The following is an 11,118-nucleotide window of genomic DNA, read 5'->3' as shown; positions in this document are numbered from 1 at the left end:
AAGAAAATCCGTCCTATTACTTTCCGGGAAAACCCAGTATCTTCGTTTTAACACTGAGTGCTTTATGTACAAACGTTCGAGATCTAATACTCAATACATATACTATATGGATATCTCATAAAAATTTTGTAGATTATTTGTTCTTTACCTTAAAAAGCTTAGACGGGGCTCTGGGTTTAGCTTACATACTATGTATTGCTAAGTGGTTTCCACAACTTACAGAGACTAAAGCTTGGTGGCGCCATCTAAATGTGCGTGTTTTCGTTTTCGGAATCTGGCGCTGATTTARTGCAAACCGCATCCGTTTGTGACAAATGTGCGGAGAGAAAATAGAAAGTGATTACATTGGGTGATGCGAAAAACAAGCAGATATTTTCAATGAAATGAAGTAGGAAAAGTAATAAAAGAGAAAGGTTTGCTCTACAACGAAGGTTTATRCGTAAGATTTTCTAAGATTGAAGCAGTCAATCTCAATACAAATTAAAATGAAGTGTTTAAAGTCTCTCACGATACTATCTTTATTTCTTTAAGCTAGTCAATATTATTTACTGTTTATATATACTATTAAGTAAATAGCAAATTTTTTGGACAGTCAGCTCTACAATACCRGAAAAACCAAGGCTCTGTAGGTTTTCTTGGCATCCCGCTAATATACAYACATGTGAAGTATGGCGCAAGGTTTACGAAGCCAATGTTTATGGAATCAAATTTGGCGACACTATGGGGATGGTATAAAGGTAGATGGTATGTCTTCTTAATGAAATCGTGCTAAATGCAACYGAGAAAAAGCTATACACGAGGAAATAAACATAATGTTTTCATTCCCCAATAGAGAACAGTAGACCAATGTTTCTGTTGTTGACTGTTCCAACGGTAAAATCTGCATAAGTATTCACCGAGGGATCAAAGTCAGCGAGGCTTCTTCTGTAGGTATCCATACGCATAATGAAGCTTCTAAGGAAATGATTAGACTGAGTTGTAATCAAACCGAAACTATGGGCACAAAAAGTTCCTAAGTACTAATTTCSTGAGAATTTTTATTGAAAGAAAACATAGAAAACACTCTAAAATGTATACTTACTCTTGCCATTAATTCTGTTACGAATGGTCGCCACATGAGTGCACGTATTCTTTTTTTCAATGAACAMATTTTCAATGGGGAAGAAGTTGTTAGTAAAACTCTACACAAAGGTTTCATGGCAGTAAAAACGTCAGTCCAAGTATTCAGAAGCTTCTGTGAAGGTATTACCCCTCTTCATTTTTGTGAGAGAAGGGGTTAAAATTGGAGCAAAACTAAAGYCAGCAGGATGTTTAGGAAGGCGTGGTAAAGCACTTAAGTAATCCTCTTTGTTGGAGAGCATTGAATCTTTCAGCAAGATTTTGCTGCAGGACACAGGGCGAAAACAGTGGAATAATAGCAATATCCTAGTTTCAAATGAATGATTCTTTGGAAGTCGAATTTTTAATCCATCGGACTTCAGTAATGGTCGGAGTTGGTAAACACCATACAGTAATGTGAAGGGTCTCAAAAATATTTTTGGCTTTCAAGTAAAATCAATTTGATTCAAAATATCTTTTAGCTTCATATATTTTTAACGGCTTGAACTTGTAACAGAACTTACGACAGCTCTTATTACGCAGAGCTATAGGAAATGTACCCGTGAATGGTATTATAGCTCCGATGAAGCTTTTTCTTGTTCTTTATATTTATCGCCCAAAGCAATGACCACTTAGCCTTCAAGGCTTCCAAAAGTCAAGCGAATTGAATGCAAATAATTATATTTTGAAATTTATTTTTCCTATTTATCGCACATGSGATTGATTAAAGCTTTCTTATTTTCATGCAAATAGCAAAATGGAAGATCGAATGAGGTGAAGAATATATAAAAAAAACCTTAAAGATGTCTCAAACAAAGCAAAAATTAAATGATCATTCACGCTTATGTGAATATGTAAACATATATAATGCATTCATATATATAACGTAAGTATATATGTATGTATGTACAAAYGTAGATATATTTGTATGTCTTGTTTGCCCTTCTTCTTAGTCTCAAGCCAAAATCATTGAACATTCGAATTTTAAGCAAACACAAAAGCAATTGATTAAATAACTACAACAACAACAACTTTATAAATGCAAATAATGTTTGAACTCGTTTAACGGTTATGTGTGTAAGTCAACGAATAACGGGCTGTCATTGTACCACTAAGCGACCATGCGGCGCGGACACATGTTTGTTCGCAATACGCATGGATATATACAGACATATCTGTATATGCTTTAGCGTAGGAATGAGTATGGGTATGTGTGTTGTCACAATGAGCACAGGATTTTGTTGGACAACAAATGCCTGACAGACTCTTAAGCGTGTTTGTATAAAATATTGAATCAAAAGATTTTTATAATTGAAATGGAAAAAAGTGCAATAACAAACAAGAAAAAACATTAATTGCACGTAATATATCCTCGCAGGTGCATTTTAGTAACTATGTATGTGTTCAGTKTATATGGAAGCTATATGCTATAGTAATCCGATCTGAACAATTTTTTCGGAGATTATATTATTACCGTAAGCAGTTATCCATATCAAATTTTGTTAAGATACCACGTCAAATGTGAAAGCTTTCCATACAAGAAGTTGATTCCGATCGTTCAGTTCGTATGGCAGCTATATGTTATAGTGGTCCGATATCAGCAGTTCTGACAAATGAGCAGCTTCTTGAAGAGAAAATGATATTTGCAGAATTTCAAAAGGGTATCTTAAAAAACGGACGGACATCGCTAAATCGACTCAGCTCAATATACTGATAATTTTGATATATGTATACAWTATAGGGTCTCCGACGGGAATAAAAAGATATTGATATTTGAGTACGAAAGTCAGCTGGAAATATAAAATAAACAGCTGATAGTATATTCTTTTACATACATACAGGATGCGCGATATTTTATGTCGTTATGTAAGTAATGGCTTTGACATTTACCAAAACTAAGGAACTGGCTCGCCTYACAACGAACGAAATTCCCCATGTTATAGACAAGTGATTACTTAGTTACAATAAACTGTCTTGCTTAATATCAGCTTCAAATTACGCAATATATATTCCATCAGTTATGTATACGATATCGACGGTTTTCAACCAGTTCTGATACTTGAATCGCAGGTTGGTGTGTAGGTTAAAGGATTCAATGCTAAAAAGTATACGTGCACACATGTGGCGACCATTTGTAACAGAATTTATGGTAAGAGTAAGTATAGTATACAATTTAGAGTGTCTTCTATGTTTTCTTTCAGGTCTCACAAACTTCGTTGCAAACTGTTGAAAGCATAAAAGTCAATAAAAAATGGAAAAAACATCAGAAAACAAATATCGCAAAAGTTAAACATAAAAAAATGTATAATCAAAAGTATAACTACAAAAACAACAAATTAATAATCAGATGTCTCGTGTATTCTAACAATAGTAAAWGAGTCTTGATAATGTGAAGATATACGGTTTTTTATGCAAATGTATCTGAAAAAGATTATATTTGTTGTTGCTTGTTATACTATTTTTCTTTCTATATCTTCGTCGCTTATTAGTTGCCGGTATTATTCATGTTTATTTATGAGCTCATCGCTTCGGCAGACAGTGTGGATATTGACTGTAAAATGATACGGGTTGTTTGCAAGATTTTGGTGTGGATTTTTACTGTCAAACTTAATTATTATGAGAAAAATTTAACTGCTTGTTTTTATTAAAAACCACACTTATTGGTCGGTATAAATGTTCGACCATATTTTACATACGAGGGATAAGGGAAGTTCTAGATTGATTTCATTCACTCAAGAAATTGTTGTCAGAAATCTTACTAGCTCCAATGTTGCTAGTAAGATATGAGAAGGATCAGCGATCAAAATTTTGAAAGACCATTTGGGCATAAGAAAAGTGAAAGCACAATTGGTTCCAAAATCCTACACAATGTTTTTTCGAAAAACAGCGTCGCGTTGCCGTCTGTAAAATAATGCTTCTCGACTACTAGAGTATTATGTAAATTATTATTACCGKCGACTAGTCTTGGATCTATGCTTGCGACGCGGAAATAGACGACCAAGCGGCCTAATTGAAAATGTGAACCGAAGCCGAAAAAAGGCTAAATATTAAGGTGCACTCCGAATTCTTTCCGACTGGCCAGACTATGAAAAAGGAATACGATTTGGAGCTTTTCGTGAAGAGACGGCGGACGTATGGGCCCACAACTTTTGGTTTTTGCACCGTAGCGTAATGCATTAATTCTTCGTGAATTTTTCGCTAAATTTTCAACTAATATCACGCCGCATTCACCAGATTTAGCAGAAAATCCAAACAGCTGCTCCGGGGAAATCCTTTTGAATCAGTTGAAGACACTAAATGATCCGCGTTCTTAAATCGTCTTTAAAAACTGTTTCGAGAATGAAAAGATAACGCACCGTTTATATTACATTTCTTAGGGCAGTAATGTAGATTGACGGTTTAAATGGGGAAAATTGGCAAGTTTTGCAGTGAAAAACTCATTTTCCTTAGGTGTCTGCTTGGTTTAACCTTACTCATTCGCAAATCTGTCTGTGTCTAGCTCTTTTGAATGAAATTTGTATTTTGCAAAAGTTAAATCACGAAATGTAGCCAACTCCGGAAGTTACTGCATGTAGTAACTGTGCAAAATTATTTTTATTCTCAAACTTAAAGCGCCGGTTTCCATGCATTTCTCAGAAACCGGTTCGGCAAACCAAGTATTCCTGTTGATTTCCAAATTTTATATTCTACATAATTAATTGAAACAATAAAATGTTTTCTTCGCAATAAAATGTATAACTTAAATTGTCTGTCAGATTTGAGATTAAAACACAACACTCTTGCTGCGAACGAGATGTGGGGAATTTTAATGTTACTATCAACACTGTTCTTAATTGGAATTATTAAGGCCTTTGTTCATATTTGTCGGGCGGCGCATGCGCAAGTGTCACACGATTGACTTTTGCCCATWCATTTCGGGTTTAAGTGGGCGCACAGCTGGCAACAACAAACACCGAGCGGCAAACATTCGGCGGCATTTGTATATCGATCATAATATTTAGGCGTTTCCTATACCCTTTTTTGTTGTATTAAAACAATAAATTACAAAAAAACAAAAAAACTTGCGGTTTTKCAAGTTGCTCTCGTTTTGTCCTTCTTCATTTGCTGCTGAGCGTTGAAGAATCATCTTGTAAAGCTTGTCTACCGTTGAACCGGTTTCAGGGCTTAGATTGTTCRATACACGCATGGCTAATTATTGCTGTTGTTTGAAATAGCTGGCGTGAATCTGCAAAGATGGTTGCAGCGAAGAGGAAATCAAAGCAGCAGAAACRAGCGGAGAACAAGAGGTGCGGTTCCGGAGATCGGCTGTGCGGMATACGACTTTTATTTTTATAATAAATTATCATAATTATTTCGTACGCTTTGGCTAAAAATCATATAAAAACTGCGGGACATCAACGTTAAGACAGACACAAGTCGAACAGTTTTCAATAGAACAACTCGCTGGAAACACTCTAGAAAAATGGTAAATATTTGAGTGTGAAAAAAATAATTACAAAGGATTTTAAAGGAGCAAATAAAACCTTTAACAATAATRCTATCGTTATTTTCGTTTTATTTTAATGAAGATATCAAAAATAAATATATTAAAGTGAAAATTATTTTTAATTAAAAAAGCAACCTTTCCACCAAAACTATCTAAAAAAATTAAGTCAAGTAAATAAATAATATAATATAATTGGAAAAGTTTTGATATTAATGTAAAAAATATCTGATTTTTCATAATTACATATATACACATTAGTGTAACATACCGTGAATAAAATGGATATTAATAACTGGAGAAACAAATTTTGTAAAGAGAAATCAATAATTCCTAAGAATAGCGACGATTTTTTTTCCCACCTTCTATTTCACTCATCTAAATATCATTACACTTCTTTGCAGAAATTCTTCGCCATCACTACCTTTGCCGCCGTCTTGGCCTGCGCCTTCGCTGATGTTTCTGAGTTGGGTTATGCCTACAGCCAACCCGCTGCTAGCGCTCCAGTGAACGCCTACATTCCTCCTGCAGCTAGCGCTCCAGCTCCAGTGTACTCTGCCCCAGCCCCAGCACCAGTTTACTCTGCTCCAGCCCCAGCTCCAGTCTATCAGCCTGCTGCCGCTGCTCCAGCTCCAGTCTACTCTGCCCCAGCCCCAGCTCCAGTTTACCACCCAGCTCCATCTGCTCCAGTCTCATCATACATCCCACCTGCACCAGCTGCCGCTGCCCCAGAACCAGTATACTCTGCCCCCGCACCAGCTCCAGTCTATCAGCCAGCTGCCGCTGCTCCAGCYCCAGTCTACTCTGCCCCAGCCCCAGCTCCAGTTTACCAACCAGCTCCATCAGCCCCTGTCTCATCATACATCCCACCTGCACCAGCTGCCGCTGCCCCAGYACCAGTCTACTCTGCCCCAGCCCCAGCTCCAGTTTTTGCACCTCAGCCAGCTGCCTCTGAAGTCTATGAGTCGCCCGCTCAAGATGGTTACAGATACCGCACTGTCCGTCGTCGCGTCTACAAGCAACGTCGTTTCTAAGCTAGCAGTCTTTCAAGCTTTAGCGTGCATTTAATGAACAACTGAGAGGCTTTCGAGGCGAATTTGTTTTTTTAATTCGTTCGAATTGTGTTGTTAACTATTTTTTGCGACAATAAATTTTAGTTTAAAAAAATCCAATTATTTTTATTTCGCATTTCAGCAAGGGGAAATTAAAAAGATTCGAATTTTTGCGTTCTCAAAAACAGAGCTTCTTAGATAATGGTCAGGTCATCAGGTTATGTACAATTACATTCCTAAATATCTAATTTGATCCTATTACATTCGCTTGCCTTGCTAAACTATTCCTCCATAACTATCGATCAGCACCMCCATTATTGAGAATTCGCTGAGATCTCCTCCGTATTATCCCATATTTGTCTAAAGAACATACTTCTATGGCATTATATGTTTGTAGTACCATTTTCCGTGTCTATGAACCTATCACGGAATAATTGAAGTGAACTCTTTCAGACTTTAACTTTWTTTTTCCAAAAATCTGATGAGGTCCCGAACAATAGACAGATTAAGATTCTTTGAACGCACAAAACTTGTAATTTTTAAAATCCTTGAATGGGAAGAAGTTGAAAGTTWATTATTTGAGTTTACAAATTTTGTTAATATGAACGTGATCGGCCTAATATAACCTAAATTCGGTTACAATCGCGTAATCGAATTTTTGTGACACTTTTAAATTTTGAATTCCTGATTATGTTTTGYCTTACTTTCAGATAGACCATTAATWACAGTCTGTGAGTATTGTCCCAAAGCGTTGACACGAATAATATTGTATAACCGTATGGAGAAATCTTCAATAAAGCTAGCTTTTTAGGCTTGGGGCTACAATAGTTTATAAGGAGAAATTAAGAGAAGAAGCAGATGCTGTCGACAACTATCAGTCAGTCTGTGAGATATTATATTGAATCGAGAAAACAATAATGTAGACTTCTGTTAAGAATGGATACATTCTGGTCAATAGTTTCTCATATGGTATATTTAATTTTAGGAAATTTACACTTCCGGTGAATATTTAATATATATTGGTAAAAATTAAGTCAATGATAATGATATCGAACTTATTTCTATAGTTTGGTGCTGAAAAATGTGTGAAATCGATCTACGAATCTGCTGTTCTTGACTGAGTGACCAGGYCATCGTAAAGACAATGCATGGGTTTATGTTCCCAATTGAAAAGACAAATCATAAGTCAGTTTTGTCAAACCGCCATTACCTACCAAGCTGTTCTATAAGAAATGTCCATTCTCCTACAGCTAGTAGTTGTTCCGCCTATTTTGCGGTGTAGTTTTCAGCGTGGAGGTCTAAAGGTGGCAGGTCTAGCACTAGTTCAAGAGCTGCCGTTGCAGTGGAATTTAGGTGTGGAACCTTTTCCTTCGGCTTCAACAGTTAGATCAAGTTATCTGGTGTCCTTAGAGGGAGTTGTGTATCTGTATCGCAGTAAAGCATCCATAGAGGGATTTTGCATTTACTAATGGAAAAAGCAGATCCGTTTTCTCCAGATGCAACCTCAGATCCACTTGTGATGGTCGATCCTGGCCTGCATTCAGAGTGGTGGTGATCTTGCTATTATTAAGTCGGCAATGTTATCGGGCTTTGCCGTATAAGTTTATTAACAGTTTCTTTATGACTAATTATCCTAGAAGCAAAGATAGCACAGCGGAGTGAAGTCTTTCTTGATCATTTCAAAGTCGTTTCATTATGATTTTAACCCTCTATAAATCAAAAGTCTCTTATTGAAATTTGAGTTCTTAATAATAATGTAGTTACGGGTTGTATAGCTTGGTCTAAACCTCATATCCCTAATATAATGATGCCCGATTATGTTACGAAACTCGAAGCAAAATGTAGTTATAAAGCTAAATACCGTTTTCTCAATGTCTGGTTAGCAGCCATCTGTCAGTTCTAGTTAAAAAAAAATTTCTTTATCGAAAGAAGGAGTGTTAGTTAAGTTAATCAGAACTTCACCGCCAGATGGACGCTGAGAAGTGGATATATTAYCAATAATAATTTGAGTTAATCTTCTTCTTCCTTATTGGCGTAGACAGCGCATATGTGGTTATAGCCGAGTTTACAAAAGATCGCCAATCGTTTTTCCCTTTCGCTGTTTAGCACCTATTGGARATTSCAAGTGTAGCTCTAGCTCTAGCTCCTTATCCACTTGGTATTTCCAATGAAGTGGWGATCTGCGTCTTTCTCTACTTCCCYAGCGGGTACTGCGTCGAATACTCTCATASCTGGAGTGTTTTTGTCCATTCGCACGACGTGACCTAGCCGTTGTCTTAAATTCCTTTACAGGATTTTTTACTTTTAAAAGAACTTTCGTATTCGAAGGAACGCTGAGTTCGTAATCCAAACTTGGGTAAATTAGTTCATTTTCCAGAGAGACTAAAAAGTGAGTCTGAGTCGTTAGAAGCAAATATTATAGTGAAATKTAACATTCAAAGACTCAGAAGGCAAGTGGTTTGTAAAGTATTGCATTTGGAGGCAGTTTGGTTATGGCAAATTAAAACGAATTTCAGTTGTGATAAATGCAACTTTTCCGTTTTCTAAATCGCGAAAATTTCCTAACTGTTTGTTATTCACGCATACGGTAAACCGTTTTTGTTAGCTAGTGAGCGCTTCGAGATTAAATGCTTAGATAATAATGTAAGTACAGGAAGTCTTACTCCATAATTATTATAAAATTTGAGAATAAAAGAATCCGAGTCAAGTTAACCTARCACTTAGAAGCACTTAAATTTCAATTTGCAATTACATACACACGCATATAAAACATATATTAATGTATATGCAAAATTTATTTTCATTTGGCTTGCTTATGAGCTAATCTSACATTAAACCCAGCGCGGCCTTAAGTGCCTTGAGCTGTCTTCGTTTATCTTCATTAGAAATTTCGCAGTTTCAAACAAATAGTGTGTTTGAAATGTTTTTGTTGTTTGTTTTTATTTTCGGTTTAACGTTTTGTTTCTCTTTACACGCATCTTGGAGTTTCTACATTGAAGTACTTCATTGTTTGTTGTTGTTATGTCAAAATTGTTTGGCTACAATAATTAATGAAGTGAATTGCCGAAAGGCGAATCATATAAAAACTGCGAGACGSTAACGACCAAACAGACATAAGTCGACTAGTTATCATCTACAGAGCAACTAATCCCAAATAGCTGTGCAAAAATGGTGAATATTTGTTTTTTTTTATAACGATATACAAATAAAATAAAACGGAAAAAATTTTTTCTTTGCAGAAATTCTTCACCGCCGCCATCGTTGCTGTCGTGTTGACCTGCGCATGCGCTGACGTCTCCCACTTGGGCTACAACTATCAGCAACCCGCTCCGGCTGCTAGCGCGCCATCCAACTCATATATTCCACCAGCTGCTAATGTTCCCGAKCCTGTATATGCGCCCGCACCAGTTCCAGTTTACCAGCCAGCGCCTGTGCCATCCGCTCCCGCATCTGCTTACATCCCACCTGCACCAGCTGCCGCTGAACCGGAGCCAGTCTACCAGCCCGCACCAGCTGTTCCAGCGCCAGTTTACCAGCCAGCGCCTGTGCCATCCGCCCCCGCATCTGCTTACATCCCACCTGCACCAGCTGCCGCTGAACCGGAGCCAGTCTACCAGCCCGCTCCAGCCGCTCCTGCCCCAGTCTACCAGCCAGCTCCTGCACCATCGGCACCAGCTTCCTCGTACATCCCACCCGCACCACAACCTGCTGCTTCTGAGGTTTACGAACAACCTGCTGAGGATGGTTACAGATACCGCACCGTTCGTCGTCGTGTCTACAAACAGCGTCGCTTCTAAGCCAGAGTGAACGAAGGGTATCTATCAGAATTCCTATTTTAATTCRTTCAAACCAAATTGTTACCATTGTTTTCTTTTAATATAAGTCAATAAACTCTTTGATACCACGAACACGTTCTAACTATGGCTAGCCTTACTCAAAAGACGAAGTATTACTAGTCTTGTGCAGAGTGCAGTACCGTTACGGAGTGTTTGTAGAGAAAGTAAYCATGGTACAAGTTAATTCCTTTTCTATAATGAAATTTAGGTAGATAAGAGTCCCACCACTTCTGGTCCAATTAAACTATCGCAAGACTTTTATATCTTAATATCACGTTTCATTGTTGCCGTGTTCAAAGCATTTGGTGCGCTCAATGAACCCCCTTATTTCAATTATGTTTTCAAGTTTTGTATCTAATGAATTGAATTTTATTCGAATAACATTATGATGGTTTCTTCATTATTTAGACTCATTGAGAATTTTCCCACTAAGTGGCATAAATTGAAAAGAAAATAATATTTTTGAGATCTTGTACATAGAAAGGTAAAGGTTTGTAGTAATAATGGATTTCGCTTTTACTGAATACTTAACAATTTTCTTAATAACCATGTTCCAGTTAACTATTCTTTGAGTGATGGACGATAAAAGGATTAAGACGAGTAGGTCTTTGTGGCATTAATACAGTGGCCATATAAAAGAGTGAAAATT

At 37.1% G+C, this 11,118-nt stretch overlaps 2 protein-coding genes across 3 annotated transcripts; both read left to right on the top strand.

Moving 5' to 3' along the window:
* The first annotated feature begins 5,481 nt into the window (after positions 1 to 5,481).
* On the top strand, positions 5,482 to 6,753 carry LOC108973392 (predicted GPI-anchored protein 58). Its single transcript, XM_018940646.1, has 2 exons — positions 5,482 to 5,563; positions 5,986 to 6,753. Exons 1-2 carry the CDS (start codon positions 5,561 to 5,563, stop codon positions 6,613 to 6,615), a joined length of 633 nt encoding a protein of 210 aa, XP_018796191.1. The 5' UTR covers positions 5,482 to 5,560; the 3' UTR covers positions 6,616 to 6,753.
* Positions 6,754 to 9,733: 2,980 nt separating this feature from the next.
* LOC108973402 (extensin-like) lies at positions 9,734 to 10,541 on the top strand. Of its 2 annotated transcripts, XM_018940666.1 has the most exons (3): positions 9,734 to 9,804; positions 9,873 to 10,256; positions 10,296 to 10,541. In XM_018940666.1, the coding sequence occupies exons 1-3, from the start codon at positions 9,802 to 9,804 to the stop codon at positions 10,428 to 10,430; spliced, it is 522 nt and encodes a 173-aa protein (XP_018796211.1). In that variant the 5' UTR covers positions 9,734 to 9,801; the 3' UTR covers positions 10,431 to 10,541. The 2 variants fall into 2 exon arrangements, with proteins under 2 accessions (XP_018796211.1, XP_018796202.1); XM_018940657.1 differs by having other exon boundaries at positions 9,873 to 10,541.
* The last annotated feature ends 577 nt before the right edge of the window (positions 10,542 to 11,118 follow it).

Source organism: Bactrocera latifrons, unplaced genomic scaffold (genome assembly GCF_001853355.1).
Source record: "Bactrocera latifrons isolate USDA-ARS-PBARC rearing strain unplaced genomic scaffold, ASM185335v1 scaffold_110, whole genome shotgun sequence".
NCBI lineage: Eukaryota > Metazoa > Arthropoda > Insecta > Diptera > Tephritidae > Bactrocera > Bactrocera latifrons.
The sequence above is the reverse complement of the archived record's forward strand: the minus strand, read 5'-3'. Positions and strand labels throughout refer to the sequence as shown.